At 42.0% G+C, this 24,936-nt stretch overlaps 1 protein-coding gene across 4 annotated transcripts in view; it reads left to right on the forward strand.

Moving 5' to 3' along the window:
- LOC127570627 (F-actin-uncapping protein LRRC16A-like) overlaps positions 1–24,936 on the forward strand; it is a 261,851-nt gene that overhangs the window by 173,746 nt on the left and 63,169 nt on the right. For all 4 annotated transcript variants that reach the window (XM_052016361.1, XM_052016362.1, XM_052016358.1 and 1 more), the window contains exons 21-26: positions 4,448–4,620; positions 5,078–5,146; positions 19,236–19,329; positions 21,097–21,195; positions 22,301–22,429; positions 24,086–24,214. In XM_052016361.1, coding sequence (XP_051872321.1) covers positions 4,448–4,620; positions 5,078–5,146; positions 19,236–19,329; positions 21,097–21,195; positions 22,301–22,429; positions 24,086–24,214 — 693 coding nt within the window. The remainder of the gene's footprint in view (positions 1–4,447; positions 4,621–5,077; positions 5,147–19,235; positions 19,330–21,096; positions 21,196–22,300; positions 22,430–24,085; positions 24,215–24,936) is intronic.

Genomic DNA, 24,936 nt, shown 5'->3' on the forward strand with positions numbered 1-24,936 from the left:
TAGGATTTTAACCCCAATGGTTTTGGTGGGGATTTGGGTGTGGAGGTGGGGGAAGGGGAGAGATCAGTGGGCAGGAGGTGATCAGTGCCATGTTTGTGTGGGGAGAGCCCAAAGGATCAAAGAGCCCAAAGTGTGGGACATGGTGGGATCCCTATCCAACAGTAATTGCCCCAAGTGTGCCCAGCGATAGTTGCACACGGGACAGCTTTTTCCCCTGCGGTGCTGCAAAGAGAATGTGGCACAGGGAGTGATATCACCCCAGCACAGCTGACATGGAAATAGCGTCTAGTGCTCGAGGGTGACCCTGGCCTGGAAGTACCCGTTGGATCTTCCACAATGGCGTAATTTGACCCTGAAGTGAATGCAATCACAATTTCTCTCTGGGGGGAGGAAAAATCAATTTTCAAACTCGTATCGCTGGGAAAAAGAGCACTACCCATCCTAATTTCTAGATCAGCTGTCTTAACTATCTAATACTGGGCATAGAGAAAGATGTGAGGTGTTTTTATTTAATGAATTTGTAGGCACAGAGCTCATTAGCAGTGAAGGAGCTGAGTGTGGCCATTTAAGGCCTGCATGCTTGGACCTGATAGCTGGAGGTACAGTTGAGTATGTGATGGAAGTTGAGTCAGTGGATCTGCCAACAAGGCCACATTTGTGGTGAATCTTCCCAGTGGTAGTACTCTGTGAATATGAAAGATCCACGTGAAAATTCTACCAATTAAATGAACACAATTAACAATTGGGTTGTTTGCACAGCATTCCTTATGTAATAGCAGAGGAGGAAGGGAATCTGGATAAAGGGAGCCAAACTAATTCATTATTTGTTGTTTACGTAAATCAAAATTATTCAGAACCAAGATGTTGTCATTTACAAAATGAGAACAGTTAGAAATCCCTTGATGTAGGAAACATGAATGAATGCAACAGTGGACAGCAAAATGCAACATATTGCAAGCCTTGCCATCTCCAGTCTGGACTGAGCCTGATATTATAAAGCTATCCTTGCTTTGCAGTAATTTTGTAGCAGTTAACAGATATCAGACAGGATATCCCAGTTGTCCACCAGCAAGTGTAGATTGAGAAGTACCTGTGTCATTATTTGAACATGCATTCCAAACCTCTCAGTACAAGATCATTAAACCACATTAATCAGGTGCTAGCTGCATACCAAGGAATTTGATTAAAAATGTAAATGCACTACTTTAATTAAATAATATGTCCACATATGGAATATTTTTGAATTACACTAGACAGAGAAATGTGGCAAAGTAATTCTGGAATTTGAAACAGTTTGAGATTGAATACAAGATTGTGAGAGGGCAAGATTTAAGTATAAAGGCATGAACAAAGCTGTGATAATTGAGTTTCTTTTAGGGTTGATGTAGAACTAGAGTGAAGTTTGAAATTAAATGAGACTTGGCATTTCAGAGAAATGAGGTGTGTGAACTTAAGTAACTGCTTTGGGGTTAAGTGAATATCTGGTTAACAAATGAAAGAATTAGAATAGCACTGCCACATTTTATTTCATTACTGGCAGGAAAAATTTTGTTCAATACTGTTTCCTTGGTAATTTAACCAAGTGTCATTAAGTAAATTGGAAAGAATCCAACGTAAATTGTTTGCAATGGGGTTTTGAAATTGTTTGCAATGTTAATTTGTGTCAAACATTGAAGCAACTGTAGTTTGATTTTTTTTCTTAGTTCTAAGCTAAGATCATCAGCCTTCTGCTGGATTTTTGAAATGACCTGCCGTACAATGATTTAAAAACTTCTCAAAAGTGTAGCATCAATATTTTGATCAAGCATTTAGGGCCCTGTCTGTTGCCAGTAGTTCTGAAGGTTGAAGAGCATCTGAAACCTGATGACCTGAGTTCCAAAGATTTGAAGAAGACGGCATTGGAGATGGTGGATGCATATGTTGCCATCTTCCAAAATTCTGCAGATTTTAGACTAGTTTCCTTGGATTAGAGGGTAACAAATGTAACCCCGTCATTTAAAACGGGGAAGAGAGAAAATGGATCAGATCAATCAGCCTAATATCAGTTTTAGGAAAATCAGTGGTTTGGGTGAAGGAAACTATCTGTAATTCATCTAGGTAAGCTAATAATACAAAGCTGATTGACAGTGAGAGGTGCAAGGGATGCAGAAAGGCTCCAAAGAGATATAGACAAGTTTAGCCAATGGGAAGATGGACTATGATGTGGAAAAATGTGAGGTCATCACTTTGGTAGAAAAAAATATTTTTGAAATGGTGAGAGGGAGCTGGGTGTCCTTGCACACAAACCACTGAAAGTTAACATGCCGCTACAGCAAGCAATTAGGAAGGAAACTATATTGTTAGAGCAGGGAGACTGCAATGTTAATTAGCATGCAATGCTGATTTAATACCATGCTTTCACCTGATTGCTCTGTGCTCCAACTAACAGCTTTTAAGTTTGTATAGGTGAACAAAAGGGATGTAACCTCCTCAATGATCGATTCTAGAAGTGCTTGTTTCCTTTGTACTTTTGTACGATACTTTCTAGTCACAGAACCCTCAGGGAATGGGGCGGCAGGAGTGGAAGGACTTCTTGGGAACCTCCGACTTCTATATGGACTGATAGTTCCCAGAAGTTGGGCTTTTTCATTGCAGTACCTATTGACCTGGGACAAAGGGTACACTGAACAGGACAGGCTGCAGGTAGAGGAGATGGAGATTTTATGTGAGTAATTCTCCTACTGAAGCTCAGCCAGAAACTCTTAAGAGATTTTGGTTTCACTGGGATATCCTGTCTGATATATGTTAACTGCTACAACATTACTGCAAACTCAAAGCAAAACAAGGGCAGCTTTATAATATCAGGCTCAGTCCAGACTGGAGATGGCAAGGCTTGTAATATGTTGCGTTTTGCTGTCCACTGTTGCATCATTGAAGCTCAGAGATCAGCAGCTCAAGCTGAGCATGCATCATTGCCAAGGTTGCATGATTCCCCATTGTGCAGAGTGCCATTGATTTTGGGCACATTGTTTTTTGTGCCCCAGTGCCAAGCTTGAACCACGCTAGAAAAAAAGGATTTGGAGTCCCCCAGTGTCCACTTGCTGAGTGGCCATAAGACACAAACAAATGGCTGTTACCATGGTAATGGTCATTAGTTTGCTTTACCCTCTGCATTCAAACCACCGTGGCAAGTCAAAGGGTAGCAACTGAATGAGGAGGACTTTCCTTTGATGACCGAGGTGTCATACTGCACAGCATGCATGAAAGACGTGCTCCCACTTGACATGCGATAGTGTAGACTTCAGGGTCAGTCACAGTTGTCCTAAAGGAGGTCTGCCTGCTGCACAACCGTGCCAGCACAAGTGAACGTTCCTTAATCCCAGCTATGTGATGTGCAGCCTGGGAGCACGAGGCGGAAAGGGAAAGGAGGAACAAAATATGATTTTTGTATTGGGTTAACTTGGATATCATTATGCGATAAGCAGAAGCAAGATGCTTTCAAACAGGTGGCAAGTTAAGCAAGGAATCAGTTAACTGCAGTTATACTTCGGTGAAGCCCCCCAGTAGTTGTGCACTGCCGATTCAGGTTTGGGTGGAGCTACCAACAGTAGGGATGGAGATGCCACCAATTACCTCCAATGCAAAAATCTCCTTTGAAAGGGTTAAGTGAACCATCCCCAGCATTGAGGCCCTGTTTTCAATTGGTTTCATTGGGCAGGTTATGCCATTTACATGCTGTCCACTGGACTCCCCAAATTAGATACCATTTCCAAACAGTGTCATGGGAAGAAATAACCAGGCAGCCTGAGACATTAGATTCAAGGAAGTACTCCAGGAAAAAAAGGTGACATTCCCACTGACTCAGGAACCCGTGACCCATGATGGCTCAAAGTTGAGAAGGCCGCCGAGAACCTTGAGTCCATGTATCGGGAGCGTGCAGAAGCCCAACATCAATGGTGGAAGAAACACATCCACAAAATAACCATTGACCCAGCCTGCGGAAGAATCTGTGGGTTCCTGCATTGGCCTCATCAGCCATCTCAGAACATATAGAACTGGAATCGAAATAATTCGGCCTCATTCCCAAGGGGCTGTGTAAGAAGTAGCAGCTTGCTTACCCATGCAAAAAGTAGTGGACTATTTATAGTTTAAAAAAATAACTCCCATCAGAAAATGGGGAAATAGAGATTAATATGTTAGTTACCTGAATAACTTCAGAGCACTAATTTAAGACTTTTCTAAATGTACAAGGACTGAACTCTGACCAGGAACTAATTGGTTTCGACTTTGTTCAATACCATTTATCCCAGACTTTGTGTTTTAGTGTGCAACTTCATACATTGGTAGTTAAATGGAAAAAAAACAGTGAAATTGGCCCGAAAAAAAATATTATGGATAAAATATTGTTGAATCTTCTAAAAGCGAAAGTTTGATTAAAATGTAGTACATTTCCTTTCATTCTTTGCAGCCCCTAGAATCTCTATCCCTTGCTGATTCAAAGCTTAAGACTGAATTAACGATAATAATCAATGCTTTGGGAAGCAATTCTTCGTTAACCAAGGTGGACATTAGTGGGAACGGGATGGGAGATATCGGTGCTAAGATGCTGGGGAAGGCACTACAGATCAACACAAAGCTCAGGTAAAATTTTGAGATTGCAAATGATTTTTCTTCTGGACTCATTATTTTGTTACATGGGCTTACAGTATCTCACTTTAAGAGTGAGCAAGCTGGTTATTTCCTAATTTGATAACCTGGAAGAGTATTGTCATAACGAGGAGAGAAAGACAGCAACCAAAGCAAAGGAGACATCTAACAATAAGAATCGGCCTCTAAGTGAGCTCAGAGCCTGTTGACGGAGCTTCTTCAGGGAGCACTTGAATCATGGGCTTGAGGGAAGGGGGAAAATATTATAATGTTAAGCTGTGAACATTACAGGTTGTTTGAGCAACAAGGGACATTGGCTGGAACAAATTAAAATCACAGCTGGTGTAATATAAACAGTTATTATTTGCATCCTGTCTCTCTGGAACAAGATTTTATGAGCTATGTATACATCAACATGCTTTATTGAAAAGTGGCTGCTCTCTTTCAACAGGACGGTAATTTGGGACAAGAATAACATAACCGCCCAGGGCTTTCAGGATATAGCCGTGGCCTTGGAAAAGTAGGTAACAGAAGCAGATTCTTTCTTTTTAAGATGTGAACACATAATTGTGACTAGTTTCATCTACCCAAAGCAATAGTTAATGTACCATGTTGTTTTCTATGTTGGGGATTGCTCCTGACTTCAGTAACACAGTGGTTCTATTATTGGAATAGTAATCCAGTGGTGTGGGATAATAATGCCGGACGGTGAGTTCAAATCATGTAGATGTGGTCAAAAATAAAATTCAGTAAGCCGGGAACAAGAAGCTAGATCAATAGGTTTTAAGGAAGGATTTTTTATCTGTATGATTCCAAACTCCTGTTGTACAATTGATTCTTAATGAACTCATAATTATATCAATGCACGAGATGCTGGAGGAACTCAGCGGGTCAGGCAGCATCTGTGGAGAAAAGCAGGTGGTCAACATTTTGGATCAGGACCCTTCTTCAGGACTGAAGATAGGAAAAGGGGAAGCCCAATATATAGGAGGAAAAAGCAGAGCAGTGATAGGTGGACAAAAGAGGGGAGGTGAGGTGGGCACAAAGTGGTGATAGGTAGATGCAGGTAAGAGATAGTGATAGGCTGGTGCGGGGGAGGAGGGGAGAGCAGATCCACCGGGTCAAAGATGAGGAAAAAAGAAGGGGGTAGAAAAAAGAGAGAGAGGCTAGGAAGGAAGAAAAGAAGAGGCATGGTCGGGGTGGGGTGGGGGGGGGAGGTTGTTCAGGGGATTACTTAAAGTGAGAGAATTCAATATTCATGCCGTTAGGCTGCAAGGTTCCAAGACAGAGAATAGGGTGCTGTTCCTCCAGTTTGTGCTTGGACTTCTGGCAGTGGAGAAGGCCAAGGACCATCATATCAGTGATTGTGTGGGAGGGGGAGTTGGTAACTGGCAACAGGGAGATGCAGATTGCAGTAACGGATGGAGCACGGGTGTTTTGCGAAACGGTCACCTAGTCTGTGTTTGGTCTTGCCAATGTAGAGGAGGCCACACTTGGAGCACCGAATGCAGTAGATGATATTAAGGGAGGAGCAGTTAAATTTCTGTCTCACCTAAAAAGACTGTTTGGGTCCCTGGATGGAGGTGGTGTAGGGGCAGTTGTTGCACCTATGGCAGGGACAATGGAATGTTCCTGGGATGGGAGTGGGATGGGTGGGGAGGGAGGAGTGAACTAGGGGGTCATGAAGAGTGCGGTCCCTGCGAAAGGCAGAAAGGGGTGGGGAGGGGAAGATGTGCTTAGTGGTGGGGTCCCGTTGGAGATGGCGGAAGTGGCGGAGAGTCATGTGTTGGATACGTAGGCTGGTAGGATGAAATGTGAGGACAAGGGGACCCCATCCCTGTTGGGTTGGGGGGAGGGTGGGGTGAGACTGGAGGTGCAGGAAAAGGCAGAGATGCAGGTGCGAGCTCTCGACCACAGTAGGGGGGAAGCCACAGTTAGTAAAGAAGTTGGACATCTCGGATATCCTGGAGTGGAAAGCCTCATCATGGGAGCAGATGCAGCGGAGGCGGAGAAATTGAGAAAAAGGGATAGTGTCTTTGCAAGAGGCAGTGTGGGCAGAGCTGTAATCGAGGTAGCTGTGGGTGTCGGTGGGTTTGTAGAAGGTGTCGGTGGATAAGGAATCTCCTGAGATGGAGATGGAAAGATGGAGGAGGGGGAGAGAGGTGTCAGAGATAATCCGAGTGAATTGGAGAGCAGGGTGAAAATTTGTGGTGAAACTTATGAAACTGTCAAGTTCCGCACGGGTGCAAGAGGTGGCACCAAAGCAGTCATTGATATAACGGAGAAAGAGTTGAAGAATGGGGCCGGAGTAGACTTGGAACAGAGATTGTTCATTGTAGCCAACGAAGAGGCAGGCACAGCTGGGGCCCATGTGAGTCTATGGAGGGAAATGGGCATTCGACGTTTCAAGTTGAGACCCTTTGATGAAGGACCTCAACCCAAAACATTGACTGTCCATTTCCTTCCATAGATGCTGCCTGACCTGCTGAGTTCCTCCAGCATCTCATGTGTTGCTCCATATTCCAGCATCTGCACTCTCTTGTGTCTTCATGGTTCTATCAATCCTAACAGAAAAGAATGAACAAAATTTGACAGTTCCCTTTCCTTTGACCAAGGCATTTGATTTGGATAGTACCATGGTCTAGCCAGCTGAGGCAACCATGAGCTAATGTCAGCAGCTACCCAACAAAGTGAAAAATTGTGTAGTATATCCTGTCCACAAAATCAAGGACAAATCTCTCAGACCAAATGCACCCCATTAACCTTTTTTCATTACAAAGTGTTAACAACATGCCCACCAAGCAGCACTTGCTAATAACCTCACAAATGTTCAGCTGAGGTTTCACCAGGACTTCTCTGGTTCAAACTTTGCCATAGTTTTGAATAACAGAGCTTGAATTCAAGATAACTCTTGGCCTCTTGTGCAGACCGGTACAACTGATGTTATTGGGAATGATGGGGAAAACCTCACAATTCACTGGAGTTGTACATTTGCTTTAACATTACACTGGATGAGGACGTTGCTGGGAATTTATATCTCCTCTCTAATTGTCCTCTGAATAAAGTGCACATGAGCAGAGGCCTTGTATGGCAAAAGTCCTACCCCCAAAGATGTATTGAGTAGGGAGTACCAAGATTTAAATCTGACAACAATGGAGGAATAGTAATCGATCAAGATGGTATGTGACTTGTGAGGGATCCTGCAGGTTGTTTGAACAACTTTGTAGGTGTACCCATGGAACCACTGCCTTGTTCTCATGGTTAGTACCTGTTGTGGTTCTGGGATGTGCTGGTGAAGTAGCTCAGCTGAGTAAATCCACTGTCGTCGTCATCTTCTTGAGTAGTCCCTCAGGATCAAGGATGACTTGCATCTGCTTCAGCTTTGTGGGTTCTGAGGTGGCTAATTCCATTGTATTCTCCAGTTGGCACAGGCTGCAGCTATTTTAATGACCACATTACTTCACCCTATTACAGACGTTCCCTTTGTTCCACCCACTGCCCTCACCACCTTTCTCTGCCACCCAGATTAACTTGTTTTCTCTCTTTCTCAGTCCTGATGACCAATGCAAATTATTCTTCATTCTTTTTCTGCTTTAACATAGCAGTCGTGTTGGGCCATTTCACTTCTTGCTCATAATTATTTTCCCAATGAGACATGTCCATGTTTACTGCTGATTTGAGAGCTTGGATAAAATGATCATTCAGAACATTGCTGTTCCATTCTCAGGCTGGGTGGTTGCTTGGAAGGTTTTGTGCTCTTTCCCCACCATTTTTCTCAGCCTGTAAGTACCATCAAGGAGAGATGAGATGCGCAGTGCCTTCTGGGATCCTTCTTCTCTATTCTGAGTGGTGGTGGGCCAGGATCTCCCACACGTTGGAGAGGATGTTATAGTTTATAAGGATGCTTTGAGACCATCTCTGAATTGTTTCCTCTGCCTTCACGGTAACCTTTTGCTATGACAGAGCTAGGAGTAGAGGGCCTTTATCGGAAATCTCTTGCCAGGTTTGTGAACAATGCAACACACAAACCACTGGAGGAGCTCAGTGGGTCAGGCAGCATCTGTGTAGGGAAATGGACAGTTGGCGTTTTGGGTCGAGACCCTTCATCTGGACTGAAAGATAGAGTGGATATGGCCGGTATAAAAAGTTGGAGGGAAGAGGTGGATCAAAGAGCTGGCAGGCGATAGGTGGACCTCTTGTGAACAGCGCAGCCTGCCCAGCAGAGCTAGCTAAGCAGATTAAGACCCTGGATGCTCAGGACATTAGCTTGGGAGAGGACATTGATGCAGTTCACTTATCCCAGACTTGGATTTCCTCAGACAACCAAAGCCTGTAAGTTAGCGTAACGCTATTACAGCGCAGGCAACCCGGGTTCGATTCTGGCCACTGACTGTAAGGAGTTTTTTACGTTCTCCCCGTGACTGTGTGGGTTTCCTCTGGGTGCTCCAGTTTCCTCCCGCATTCCAAAGACTTGCAGGTTAGGAAGTTGTGAGCATGCTACATTGGCGCCGGAAGTGTGGCGACACTTGCAGGCTGCCCCCAGAACACTCTATGTAAAAAGATGCATTTCACTGTGTGTTTCGATGTACATGTCACTAATAAAGAAATCTTATTTTATAAATACTGAAGACTATGGTGAATTGCATCATTGATTGAGAAGTGGCTCCTGAGATACATAAAGTTTTTTTAAATTTTTTAAGTTTTATTTACAGCGTGGTAACAGGCCCTTCCGGCCCAATGAGTTCACGCTGCCCATTTTAAACCCCCAAATTAACCTACCCGAATGTCTTTAGAATGTGGAAGGAAACCGGATCACCCGGAGGAAACCCACGCAGACACGGGAGAACGCACAAACTCCTTACAGACAGCGACGGGAATCGAACCCCGATCGCTGGCGCTGTAATAGCGTTGCGCTAACCGCTACGCTACCGTGCCGCCTAAGTGAACCATTGTTTTCCAGGGTTATGTGGTAGACCTAGATTGTCAGCTACGATGTTGTGCAGAAGTGGGGAAGGTTGGCAGGGGACATTTTTTTCAGGGATATTTAGCATAAAGGCCATTCTCTTCAACGCTTCAGAGAACAAGGTACATGGATAGGAAAGGTTTGGAGGGATAGAGGCCAAACACAGGGAAATGAGACTAGCTTAGATGGGCATCCTGGTGGCATGGACAAGTTGTGCCGAAGAGCCCATTTCCGTGCCATATTACTCTATCACTCTATAACTTACCACCGCCTTGAACTGCTGCTTACCTTCTGGTGAATGTACTCCCACCGTGCTGTTGGGAAGGGAGTTCCTGGATTTAGCCCCAGCAACAATGAATGGCCAACAGTATATTCCCAGATCAGGCTGGTGAAGGGACCTTTCTTCATTCACACCCCTCCTACGTGCTCTCCCCCATGGTAGGGTTTGTCTAGGGTAAGTCTTCCGGTGTGCAAGGCTCAATCTACAGTTCAAGATCTTGAATTCTGCAGCACCTGTCCTGAAAGAAAGCAGCTCATATTTTCATAGTTTATTTTTTTTCTTACAATGTTGAGGCTATGCTGGCTCCGAGAGCAATCCCATCAGTCTCATTCTCACACTTATTTCTTTGCAACCTTTTCTTTCTTGCATGCCCATAAACTCCCTCAATTTCCCTGCCATCTATCTACACTTGGAATAATTTCCAATAGCCAACTAACCCACCAAATCAGCGTCCCTTTGGGATATGGGAGGAAACTGGAATACAGGAGAAAACCCACACAGTCGCAGGGAGAATGTGGAAACTCCACGCAGACAGCTCCAGAGGTCAGGATTGAACTCGAGTCATGAACTACAAGGCAACAGCATTATTTGATGCATCACTATGCCAACCTTTTTCCGTACTCCATCAAACACCACTGATTTAATCGCTCTTTCCTAGCACCAAAGAATTTCTAATCCATAATGTGATATTTTACTGTTATTTGCTGTAATTCTCACATGCCTGTTATCTGTTTTGATGTCATTGGCTTTGCACTGCACCACACTTGGGCAAGCTAGATCAGTTAATTTACTCCAGGGGGCATACATTTTTCTTTCAGACTTCTACTGCCATCTGTTCCACTGTTTTGCCTTATCTGTATTCCCTCCCTGCTGCATTCTCATTGTTTTCCACTAAGTGCATACAATAGTGGTTGTTACAGCCTGCTGAGGCTTTATTCCAATCTGCACTGGTTTTGGTTGATTGTTTTACAAGCGTTTCAAATTACAATATCCACAGTACCGACACCAGTAAATCTGGCAGACGGCTGCAGGAATGCGGCCGGCAAGATCATACTAGTCAGTTCATTTAGAAGAAACTGCAATTGTTCAAGTTTATGATGTCAATTACCTTAACTGAAACCCCCTTGCCTCCTTAAATTCTTTTCAACTCTGTTGTTTCACCTGGATATGTCCCTGGGAGCTGACCAAATGTATCCTTGGACACTGAGGGAGGAAGTTGCTAGGCCCTGGCAGAAATTTTTGTATCTTCTTTAGCCACGCGTGAGGTGCCAGAAGACTGGAGGGTAGCTAATGCTGTGCCTTTATTTAAGAAGGGCAAGCCAGGGAACTACAGGTTGGTGAACCTAACATCAGTGGTGGGAAAGTTATTGGAAGGGATTCGAAGAGACAGGACCTATCTGCATTTGGAAAGGCAAGGACTGATTAGAAATAGTCAGCATGGCTTTGTGCGTGGGATACCATGCCTCACAAATTTGACTGGTTTTTTTTCGAAGAGGTGACCAAGAGGATTAACAAGGTCAGGGCAGTAGATGCTGTCTATGTGGACTTGAGCAAGAATTTTGACAAGGTCTCTCTGGTGCAGAAGGTTAGATCACGTGGGATCCAGGGTGAGTTAGGCAATTGGATACAAAACTGGCTTGGAGGAAGGGGTCAGAGAGTAGCAAGTGGAGTGTTGTTTTTCAGATTGGAGGCCAGTGACCAGTGGTGTGCAGTGAATGATAAGGCCCTGGTGAGTGTTGTAGAACAGTAAGACCTGGTGGTACATAGTTCCCTGAAAGTGGCAATACAGGTTGACACTGTGGTGAAGAAGGCATATGCCATGCTTGCCTTCATCGGATAAGGCATTTAGTACAAGAACTGGGATGTCATGTTGTAGCTGTATAAGCCATTAGTGAGTCAACATCAGAAATATTGCGTGCAGTTCTGGTTGCTGTGCTATAGGAAGGATGTGACTAAGCTAGAGAGGGTGCAGAAAAGATTCACAAGGATGTTGCCGGGACTGGAGGGCTTGAGTTCTGAGGAGAGACTGGATATGCCAGGACTTTTTTCCCTGGATTGAAGGAGGCTGAGAGGTGACCTTGTAGAAGTTATTTAAATCATGAGGAGCATAGATAAGGTGGATGGTCAGTCTTTTTCCCAAACTAGAGGGCATAGATTTCAGGTGAGAGGGGAAAGATTTAAAGGGGACTTGAGAGGCAGGTTTTTCACGCAGAGGGTGGTGGGTATATGGAACGAGCTGCCAGAGGAAGTGGTAGAGGCAGGTATGATCACAACATTTAAAAGACATGGACAGTTACATGGACAGGAAAGGTTTAGAGGGATGTGGGCCAAATGCAGGCCAATGGGACCAGCTCAGTTAGTTACCTTGGTCGGCACAGACTAGCCGGGCTGAAGGGCCTGTTTCCATGCTGTATAACTCTATGACTCCATGATTGGATCACCCCTATATTGAAATTTGATATTTAGCAAGGGGAATTGGTGTTTGTTTTCAGTAAGTCTTGTATAATTCTGAATTAATTGAAAGTTGAATTTGGTTTCAGGTGTATTCGAAAGAGAATAGGTCCTTGATTCAGTTGAAGCTCCACAACCTGAAATACTGAAAATAATGTGTTCACTGATCTACATTTGCCACATCTGTTTCCCTTAAAATCAAATGGAGTCACCACAAAAGTCATTTAAAAACACTGAAACCACTTTTGAGTGATGAGGTAGTGTTCAGATTTTGGGGAAGAAAAACAATAATGTCTCACAATTTCCTCCTTTTTTTTCCTTCTGAGATCCTATTTGGGGTTTTCAAAAAGGATATTAACATTAAAAGCAAATTATTTCCCATTGTAATGAATGTAGATAAGTTCAAACATTTGGGAAATAAATACTCAATAGTATTCTTTTGGAAGGGTGTATTTAATACACTGGTGAAGCAGGCTTGCTCTTGCGCGAGTTAATAATTTTTTATTTGTATTACTGTGGTGGAAATTAGGTTGAGTAACCAGATTTTCCTGAAGCAGACATACATGTCTCCAGTCACTTTGGGTTGCTTCAAGCAGAGCGTTGTATCAGATGTGCTCTCCAACCAATTTACAAACGTTAATGAGCATCTCTGCAGCCTTCACGTACCATGATCTAGGCCTTTTTGTTGTCCCAAATTAAAACTTATTGGTCTGAGTTTGTCTATGGAAGAAAGATTTGAGACAAAGATTGCTATGGCTGAGAAGTGATCATTTTTCCCAACAGCTCTGAACACTTAAATATCAAAGACCTTTAGACCATAATTTTCATCTCTACACTTGCATGGTGAGGTGGATATAATGTTTTATGGTATTTAATTGGTGATTAGTTTAAGTAGAAGCTCGAGTGATCACTGTCACCAACTGATTAGTGTTTAGAAAGTAGGAATCCCCAAAGAGCATTGCTGATCTTCTGATCTATGAAATGTATTATAATGAAGAAAAGGATGTAAAGCAAGTTTAATGACTCCTCTTAAAAAAAAATGGCACTCCACCTGTAACTGTGCAATACTGTCTCAGTATTGTACTGAATGGTCAGCATGTCTTCTCATTCTTGAGATTCTGGGATAGGACTTGAACCCACAACCATTTGCCTCAGAGGTAAGAGTGGTATGGTCAACCATAGATTCAATCTTAGTAATATACAGCACCAAGACAGGCCCTTTACGGCCCACCTCATCCATGCCAGTCATGATGCCTATCTATGCTAATCCCATTTGCCCATATCCCTCCACTCCTTTCCTATCCAAGTACCTATCCAAATGCCTTTGAAACATTGTAATAGTTTTTGCCCCCACTTGTGGTATAAGTACATAGTTCCCTGAAAGTGGCGACACTGGTAGATCATTCCAAATATTCACCACCCTCTTGTGTGAAAAACATTTCCCTCTCAGATATTCTTTAAATTTCTCCCTTCTCACCTTAAACCTGTGCCCTCTAGTCTTAGTCTCCATTGTCCCGGGAAAAAAAGATTCCAACTATCAATCTATTTTATAATTTTGTAAATTTCAAGGTCAATGCATTACTGAATTGTGTTGTTCACCTTTCGTCATTCAAACAACTATTTGAGGAGCTGTTAAGCTTTTCTTTGTGCTCCTGAAATATCAAATTTTACTTTTTAAAAAAGAGTATTTCTATTTAAATCCTTTCATTGCTCTCAACCTAACACCAGCAGTCTAACTAGAACACATTGTTCAGAAAAAATAAACAGTAGTGAAGTAATACTGTGCATGCTTTAACATTTAGTGACACAAGGCTAATTAGGAAACCCATTATTAATGTCATTAATGCTGGATGCCAAATCAACGAATTACAACGTAAGTAGCCAGAAAGCAAAAATCTGCAGTTGCTGGAAAGCAGAAATAAAAACAGAATGCTCGAAATACTCAGCAAGTTGGGCAGCATGGGAGGGATGGAGAGAATCGAGGGAATGTCTGCAATAGAGTCGAGACCAAAATAGCCTGAATGACACAAGTGATTCTTTTTTTCTATTACATTGAAATTAATAGCCTTTCAGTAGTGGAAATCTGCTGCTAAGTTATCACAGTTTATCCACACTGATTACTTGGACTTGCAATCATGTTGTATTGAAAAGGAAGTTTGTTAATAGGATTTTGATTTTTAAAGGCATTGACTATTACAATGGAAATGAGCATAATGAAATGTTACATTTGTTGTTAATTTGTCTGTGGTTGGAGGAGGTGGTGAATATTCAGTTCGACAAATGTACTTCTAAACATAGTTATCCAGGTGTTTCAAATGCCATTTGTACCTTCATTATCACTTGCACAAGTACAAGGGTGCTAGAGAAATTTATGATCACAGAACTCCTCTAGCAAGGATTCATGCTTCAGAATCGGATTGAAAACTGGGTTTGTTTTCTAAAGAAATTAACATAGCTTCAAAAATCATAAATCAATAATAAATTTAGCACAGTGAGCAATGATTAATTTTCATACACAACATAAAGTTTGCTCCTTGTCTGGTGTTTATTATATTTTGGTGTATTGTGTATTATCTGTACTCTGGATTAGTCACCCAGTATTAACAATTACTCTCATGAATTTTAACATAGCTAATTGCACATCATTTACTGATATCTGTCACCCTCCCCCTCTCTCCCCCTCCCTCCCTCCCTCTCTGCTTCCCTCTCTGCCTCCCTCCCTCTCTCCGCCTCCCCCCCTCCCTCCCCCCCCTCTCTCTCTCTCTCTCTCTCTCTCTCTCTCTCTCTCTCCCCCCCCTCTCTCTCTCTCTCTCTCTCTCTCTCTCTCTCTCTCTCTCTCTCTTCCCCCCCCCCCCCCCATCTCACCCCTCCCTCCCTGACAAATTGCCTGAACAAGTTAATTCACCTCCAGGATCATGAAATTAGATGCCTTGACTGCATATATTTTAACTTTATCGATTTGAAAACTTTAGGATGGATAGAAACTGGAGATGGATTGCAGTTGTACATGGATTTGGAACTATTTCAATTAGTAAGTGGTCAGTCATTTCCTGGGGAGATGGTGGAAGCAAATGGAATTGATGTATTCAGATGCATATTAAATGCACTTTGCATACCACAACAATTTGAGGTAAATTCCACATTTGGGAGGAACAAGAAAATTTTGGATCTTTGGTCCCCAAAGTGCGTGACTGCTACAGTTTTCTCCCATGTCAAGTTTGGACCTATTGTAAATGAATTTGCATGGACTGATTGCTTGGAGTAATCAATATATCTGATGATGGTGTGTCATGGAACTACCAGGATGATGGTAGATAATCTATATGGACTTGTTTTCCTACATTTCCTTTGCACCTATGGAAGGAAACCTGATCCATTTTACCACTAGTTATAGAATATTAATCCTAAGCTCCTCAGTTTTTCACAAAATTTCTTTTTCTTTGGAAAATATGTTCAGGTGCAAAGTTTTGTGAAACTTGCTGAGGCTTCTTGCTATTAAGTTTGGATAAAAAGTTGACGTGGCAGTCAATTTTTGTGAAAGCACATGCGGGGGCTCATGGAGAATCTTATCCAGCAGGCACATCGTCAGGGTTTGCTAGCTGAAAAGGGCATGTAACAACTCGCTGATAGATCACAAGCCAGATATCTTACTATAGGTGTGTGTGTGTGTGTGTGTGTGTGTGTGTGTGTGTGTGTGTGTGTGTGTGTGTGTGTGTGTGTGTGTGTGTGTGTGTAACATTCACAACTTACTCCAGAATTGCCTAGTTATTTGACCAGAAAGCCACTCAGACAATGGTGGTTTGGTGTAGCTGCTTCTACCCAGCATCTATTTTATGGCCACATTATCATTTTACTCAAATAGTCACCAGTTTATATGAACAGTTTTATCTACTGGAAACTGGACTAAAATTGTTCATATATGGTTCATACAGAAGCTCTATTTCAAAGAGAGGAATTTCATTGCAAATGGAGTTTGTTTTCTGTTACACTTTATATAGGATTCTTGATCCTATTACAACACTTTTTCAACATTTTTTTGTAGAGATCTTTATAAAATTGTTTAATTTGTATTAGAGTGAACTGTAGTTATTACAAAGCCTTTCATATCAAAACACTTTACAACTAACAAGTTCCTTTTGAAGTGCAGATCTGGAGTGTGCGTGCCAGTAGCGGCTAATTCCATTTTGCCGAGCTACAAACTACTGTCAGATAATAAGTACTAGTGAAATTTCTTGAGGACCACATGTTTGCTGGAACACTATGCAGGGTCTTAAAATGTCATCTAAAGATAGCTCCTCTGATGATACAAAGCTGGGTGGCTGCATAAGTTGCGAGGAGGATACAAGGCTTTGGAGGGTACAGATAGTGAAGTGAAAGCCGAAGACTTGGAAGATGGAATAATGTGTGGATGATGTGGGGTTGTCCACTTTGGTAGAAATAAGTAGAAAAGAGAAGTATTGTTTAAAATGGTGAGAGATTGAATGATGTCGATGTCCAAAGGAGTGTGGGTGTCTTTGCATACAAATCGCTAAAAGATAACACTACAGGCACAGCAAGTGATTTGGAAGACAGGAGGTATGTTGCAAGAACATTTGTCTGTAAGAGTGAAGATACTAAAATTGTGTAGGATGCAGTGGAGATCCTATGTGGAATGCTGTTAACAGGTCTGGTTTCCCAATCTAAGGAAGGATATATAAAATGGAGACCAATAAAAATTCCTGAGATGAGGGTTAGCAGAGGAGAGGTTAAGCAGACTGGCTGTATACCCTGTAGAGTTGAGAAGAATGAAAAGTGATATAATTGAAACAGAAGTTGTCGAGGTTTTACAGTGCAGATGCAGGAAAGGTGTTTTCCCTGGTTGTCGTGTCCAGAACAGTGGTCACAGTTTTAAAGTGAAGGGTTAACCATTCAGGACCAAGATGAGAAGAATTTCCTTCACCTTGGAAGTTGTGAATCTTTGGAATTCTTTAGCCAAGAGTTGCTGGGTATATTCAAGATATCAATCAATTGAATGATATGGAATACTTGAGGGAGAGTGGTGCTGTTAAGCTGGAAAGAGTGCAAAGAAGATTTACGAATATGTTGTCAGATCTCGAGGGCCTGAGTTCTAGGGAGAAGTTGGGCAGGATAGGATTTATTCTTTGGAACAGAGGAGGCTGAGGGGTAACCTTTTGGAGGCGTATAAAATCATGAGGGGCATAAATAGAGTGAATGTGCACAGTCTTTTTCCCAGGAAAAGGGAATCTTTTTCCCAGGGAAAGGGAATCAAGAACAAGAGGGCATAAGTTTAAGGTGAGAGTGGAAAGATTTAAAAGATACCTGAGCAGCAACTTCTTCCCTCAGAGGGTGGTACCTATGTGGAACGAGCTGCCAGGAGAAGTGGTTGAGGCAGGTAAACATCTAAACATGGATAGGAAAGGTTTAGATGGATATGGGTCAAACTCAGGCAAATGGAACTAGCTTAGATGGGCATCTTGTTTGGCATGGACCAGTTTGGCTAAAGGTCCTGCACTATATTACTCTATGACTCTGAAAGATCAGCCATGATCTCATTGAATGGTGGGAAACATGCGAGCGGTTCGGTGGTCCACTTCTTCTCTTTCTTATGTTCTAACATAGTTTCTGCTCCATGCTGGACTGAAACATGAATTCACTCTGGCTAGAAATTGAATTCCATCCTCATATAGTGCACAAAACCAAAAAAACATCAAAATCATAAATTAGCAAAAGTTTCCTTTCTGTAAAAAGAAATGTTAGAGTGGTTTGCAGCAATTACTGGGTTAAAATTGGACCTGTAGAGTTCCCAGCAGCGGATCCCTGCAGAGGGCACAGTTTAATGTCATTGCCTCTCCAGGAATTGCAGGCTCACAGCCTTAAAGAACGTTCTCCCTGACAGCGTGGGGATGAGGGAAATCATGGTTGGAGGTAAAAAAGAAAACACACACCTTCGTGTATGGTTGCACCACACCCCCACTGTATTGTCCTCTCAGTTTGAGTCCTGTGTAGAGAATGATCTCACTCACAGCAAGGCATGGGCTCATTGTTCAGCCAGAGACTGCAGCATATCTGCACCTTGCTTGACTTTGCAAGTCTGCAATAAGCACGGTAGTGTAGCGGTTAGCGTAACGCTATTACAGCGCCAGTGACCTGGATTCAATTCCCGCCACTGTCTGTAAGGAGTTTGTACATTCTCCCCATGTCTGCGTGGGTTTCCTCCCAGTGCTCCGGTTTCCTCCCACATTCCAAAGACTTACAGATTAGGAGCTGTGGGCATGCTATGTTGGTGCTGGAAGAGTGGCAACACTTGTGGGCTGCCCCCAGCACATTCTCAGTAAAGCAAAAAGATGCATTTCGCTGTGTGTTTCAATGTACATGTGACTAATAAATAAATATCTAATATCTGAAAAAACACTGTTCAACTGGGCAATACGTAACAAATACGTGCAGCATTGAAAAGCAAGGTGGACACATGCGGACAGTTACACATTGAGGCCCCAGTGAGCAGCCTTTAACTCGCTTTTTCTTGATAACTTGCTGTGGGTTATGTTCCTTGTTTCACCGGGAGTTGTAAAGGAAAGTTGTTGGTTGTATAATCTTGCTCCAGTATATGTCCATAAAGCAGAGATGAACATCATGCCTTTTGATGACAGCATCACAGGTGTAATTTGCGCATAAAATTAGCAGCACGACAAGCTCCAATTTCTAGATGGTTGTCATCGAACCATTGGAACGGTTGGCGTCATGTCCTCAAGGCCATGGTGAAGCTTGAATCCACAGTGTTTTGACTCAGTTGACTGTCTACCACTAAGAGGGTTAAATGTATATTTATCAAGGTCTAACAATATTTGCAATTAAAATAAGCAGTAGGCATGTGATGTCATTGATTGACGTTAACCCTATTTTTCTTCTTTGCAGGAATTATACCTTGAGGTTCATGCCTATTCCTGTCAACGACGCTTCCCAAGCATTGAAGGCTAATCCAGAAAAAACAGAGGAAGCCCTGCAAAAGGCAGAGTAGTTCTCCTACTGTTTCCAATCTGTATTTCAAGTGACTTAGCCACAGTCTCTTACAGTAATCTTGGCCCCAGGAAATATCTTTCTTCTTTGCGGTCTCCTATTCCCCTGGGAATCTTTGATTCCACTCCCCCTGGCTCAGGTGCCCTTTGAACTCACCAAAATTAACTCTCTTCCAGCTGAGCATTCTCATGTTATGTTGTCGCTTGTGTTCTTTCTCATAAAGACTCTAATCTTACTGATATTATGATTATTGTTTCTTAAATGTTTTCCCACTGAAACATCCTCCACTTGTTCCACTTCATTTCTCCTCCAGCGCTGCTTCCTTAGTCATCTGGAAACATATTGACCGAGAGAGTTGTCTTTTAGACTGCTGAGGTATTACACCCCTACTCTGCCCTTTATTGTGATATTTGCCCAACATAGATACTGGAACCCACACCACCCCTCCCCAACCAATCTGTGTGACCTACACGTGACTTTAGCCACAAAAGTAGTTGATCATAGTACTCCTACACTTGCTTTCTCTCCCCACCACCCCCTCACAGTCACGTCCCATGCATTTCTTTGATGATACCATGGATTTGTTATGTGCTGAACTCCCAGCACATTCCACAAATTTCCTGAATCACTCTCCTAAACTGTGGTTGATCATGAGGCTGCACCTAGAGTGTTATGTACAGTTTTGATTGCCCTGTTATAGGAATGATGTCATTAAGCTGGAAAGAGTTAAAAGAAGATTTACAAGAATGTTGCCAGGACTTGAGGGCCTGAGATAAAGGGAAAGGTTGGGCAGGCTGGGGTTTTATTCCTTGGAGTGTAGGAAACTGAGGGGTGACTTTACAGAGGTGTATAAAATCATGAGGGCTGTAATTAGGGTGAATGCACAGTCTCTTTCCCTGGGAACAAACTAGAGAGCATAGCTTTAAGGCAAAAGGGGAAAGATTTAAAAGGAACCTGAGGGGAAACTTTTTCACACAGGTGTTGGGTATATGGAATGAGCTGCCAGAGGAAGTGGTTGAGGCAGGTACAATAACAACATTTAAAAGACACTTGGACAGATACAGGGATAGGAAAGGTTTAGAGGGATATTGGCCAAATGTGGGCAAATGTGACTTGCTTAAGTGGGCATCTTAGATGGCTGAAGGGCCTGTTTCCATGCTGTATTGCTCTATGACTCATTTTGAGCTGAGCGATTACTTGGAATTTACTTTTTTGGTGATGTGTCCAGATTTTTGTCACTGCATATTACTACTGCTTTCTAGGCCTAAAGTACAGTAGCTATGATATATTCTGTCTAAGCCAGATGCTTGCTGTAAGAGGACACTAATTTTAATAAATATCCAATATAATAAATGAAAATGGTGATAATGAGAAGATCTATCAAATACGCTTTATTCTTCATCTTAAAATATATTAACATGTAATAACTCAAAAAATATGGTTAGAGTCAAATCACCCACTCTAATTATTGACCAACAAACAAGGTCCAAGATATCCCATCACAAACACAGTTCAGAGCAGGTTTCCCACCACTATTTCTCCCCACACTAAGTCTGAAAAAGAACATTGGCATCTGATTTGGCCCTGCTCCCAACCTTACTGCTGTCAAGACTCTGATTTGTTTCTGCAGGTTTGTGACATTTAAAAACAAGCAAAAACTATTTAAGAACATTTTTTTAAAGACTAAAACCAAAAGTAGCAATTCATGCAAATGCATTGATGATTTGGAAAGTCTTGATTTTTTTCGTCTTCATTCCAGATCGAGAACTATCTGCTGCGGAATCACGAGACCAGAAAGTACCTGCAGGAACAGGCCTACAGGTTACAACAAGGCATTGTCACCAGTACCACCCAGCAGGTATGAATGCAGTCAAATATATCTGAAACCAGAAATCAATTCTAAGTCTGCAAACACACTTGAAAATAATTCCATGTGTTAGATGGAGTAAGCTTCTTGTCAAGATATATTTCAGACTGCCAGAATAATTTAAAATATTTCTGTACACTTTATCCAGACCTTCATTTTTAAGTTTGCGTGGTGCAAGTTACCAAAGCCATGCATGATACCTCCACCATTTTCTGTTTGTTTCATTTTTCCATATAACGTTGAAGGAGGCCATTCAGCCCAATGAGTCCATGTCGGCTCACAGAGGAATGCCATTCCTCCACTCACTCTTCCTTTAACTTATTCTCCCCATGTTCCCATCAAATCTCCCCAGATTCTACCATTAGGGAGAACTTGCAGTGAGATCCAGACTACAGCAGTTAAACAGCTCAACAGTTCTATGCTATTGCTTCATTTGAGGACAGTGGAGAAAAATTTGGAGAGGGATTAGGAAAAGGGCAAGAGTTCGATGGGATTGTGGCATTCATCCAGACTTAAGGAATGCAGCTTGGAAAAGTGAATCCAGATGGACATGCTTCCAATAAGGGGACTGATGGGTCAAGGAATGGTAATCGAATGATAAACTTGATTAGACTGGAGGGGTGAGAGGAGTGCTGGGAGCCATCATAGAAGTAGCTCAAACATTCCAAATTTTAAAATGGTTTTGTGTTGATAGTTTTATCAATATTTAATCATGATTTATCACATATAGGGACAAATGGATGTGCTGGTTGATGCAACAGGACTTGGAGGAAAAGCTCCAACAAAGTTTTCATGTAACAGCTCCACTGATTGTTTGGCTTCTGATATAAAGAATATAGTTATTGTACAATAATTTAAGACCCGCATCTACAAGCAGAAATGTAAGAATTGTACAATTAATCTAAATACTACTTACAGTGACATAACTATGAAATATGACCTTGAATATCTTTTAAGGGACAGATAGCTCCAGACAATTGAAGGATCTTTTACTTGATTGTGAGAATTAAATTCTCGAGTAGCTGACTTGATGTGCTGGTTTCGATGTTCTAAATGCAGCGTTGATTCCAGAATTAACAGTGCTTTTTGTCAACAGATGATTGACCGGATGTGTGTAAAAGTACAGGATCATCTTAACTCACTGAGAAATTCGGCTGGAGATACTGTGCAAGAAGACGTGCGGCTTGCTGAAAACTTCATGAGGGATGCCAAAAATTCCAAAACGGTTAGACCTCAAATTGTTTAAGTTACACGAGTTTAAGAATTTATTTTATGAACTAATGCTTTCATGAAGCATTCAGAGTGCTTCTTTATTCATGAATAATAATCAGATACTAATGTAGGCAAGTTGTGGATGTAAATACCTTTCATGGAATGCTAAATGCTGGCTCATCTTCTTTAATAGTATCTTGCTGTCAATAGAGTTGTGAACTGTAGTGCCTGCTGCCTCCAGGAAGACTTCTGAGTGCCATGCACATTCAACCTGCAGGATCCCATGCGCACACTTTGTTCCCTGCTCTTGGTGCAAAGTGGCATGTTACGCAAACATTTTATGTGACTGTTCAGTGTGCTGAGTCAGGTCACTCTTTTTCCAGAAGAGCATCACACTCAAGTCAGGTTGCAAATAGCAATTTACAACCAGCTCAGGGAGGTCCCCATTTGGATGAAGCCTGCTGCTGCACAGGTGGTACAGGGGCCACGCAGGCTCAACTGGAAATTACGGAAGTGGGTTCTAAATTTGACTCTTATGCCGCTTTATTTTTCATGGAAATTCTGATATGTAGTGCACGAAGTAGTGGTGCTTCGTGGTCTAGGTTTTGGGCAATAGAACTTCATATTGCTATCCTCTCTCATCCTTTTCTACCACAATTTAACACATTTAAGGCATGGCAAAAGTAAAAATTGTAGACTTTTAAGGCATAGAAAAGAGCATATGACCTTTCTTGTCAATGATAACAAAAAGAGAGCAATTTAGCCCGGTCCCATTTCCCAGCTCTCATTCACTGGCCTGTAGCTTACAGCACTTCCACTACTTTTAATAGATTATTTCCATAGAAATACATGTTAAATGTTTTGAGGTTCTCTGCTTCCACATCCCTCTTGGGAAGTAAAAGCTGAAGTAGGTAAGTTTTGACATGAATCCAGTAGTTTGTCATCACCATTATTAATACCAGCTTTTTAGTACAGAACTTAAATTCCCCAGTTGCCATGGTAAGATTTGAGCTCATGCTTCAGTGTTTTAGTGTAAGTGTCTGGATCACTAATCCAGTAACATAACCACTATGCTATTGAGCCCGTTTCCTTCATTCCTAGAGAAACAGAATAAGTTACTTTTAATCCCTAATGTGGCAACTGGGTATTCCATTATAAGATAAGCAAGCCATGGGTAGTAACATCGTCAAAGTAAATTTCCTGCAGTAAATTTTTGCAAATGCATACACAGAAAACACTTTGTACGAGGTGATATTAATAACTTTCTAGACCTTCCAGCTGTATGAGGAATGGGCATCGTGATTTGCTTTTGACATTCTGAAATTGTGCCAGGCATTGGGAGGAAAAAGAAGTCAAATTTGTCTATGTGGGTAAAATGTGAATAACTCACTATGAACATGGTGATTAATCATGTGATGTACCTCGTTAAATACAAGTGAAGCTGCCTCCACACATATCTTTTTCAGTGTAAAACTTGGCCTGGCTAAAATCAGGAGTCAAATCTGGGACCTGCTAGTGCACATTTCTCAACTCCTCTTGGATAAGCCAGCTGAACTAAAGAAATGTACTTGATTAAATTGTTCTGCTGTAGTATTGTTCATAATTCTACTGTTGTCTTGTTCATTAGGAAAGGGGTAATTCATGTAACAAAATACCTTTTTGCCTTTAGCTACTGCCAAATCTTTACCACCTGCGAGGAGCTTCTTGGGCTGGATTCAATGGCTCATCCAATCCCATCGAGGAAAAACTGGAATCCATGGCTGGAGAAGTCACACGGGTTGTGGATGAACAACTCAAGGTACCTGCATGTGATTGGAGTCATAATCTACCAGATTACAAACCCATGTTGCCTATTATCTGGTAGTGTTAATGATCTGAGATCAGCAGGTTCTAATTTGGATTCATGTTGTCCAAAGTACGCATCTAGCTGTAAATAACAGCAAGATTAGGACATTTAATGCTGCATAAGAGTAGAAATTCCAATCAACATGATGCTGCTTATTATGCAAAGTGCCTATTCAATGGTGACAGCAGCAGTGCCAGATGAAAGTTTCAATTGATTATCCAAATTTAAAACTCTTAATCCTTGTTTGCACCCATTGTACTATGGCGATTAGACAGGAAATTTTGATGTTTTCTGTCTGCCTTGGGAATCATAAAACCTCAATCCTTTTAGTCATTGATTAATGTCTGCAGCAAGTAGTGTGTTTGACTTTTGTTGACATAGGAATAACATCTGGGTCAATCGAATAACGAGATGGCATTCATTGATGTGGACTAAGTATTATTGGCGTTCTCTGATACTGATTGGGCTGGCTAATGCTGGCAGCTGGGGACAGAAAATTCAGCATTTAATGGCATTAAGTCTGGGACTTCCACACCGGTGCTGTGAAACATGGAAGTTTCAAATTCACTGACAGATTCAGAACTGAGGCATCAACAGGGCCCAGAATAACTGCTACACTAACGTGGGGCAGGCACAGTAGTGTAGCGGTTAGCATAATGCTTTACAGCGCTAGC

Source organism: Pristis pectinata, chromosome 5, assembly GCF_009764475.1.
Source record: "Pristis pectinata isolate sPriPec2 chromosome 5, sPriPec2.1.pri, whole genome shotgun sequence".
Taxonomy (NCBI): domain Eukaryota; kingdom Metazoa; phylum Chordata; class Chondrichthyes; order Rhinopristiformes; family Pristidae; genus Pristis; species Pristis pectinata.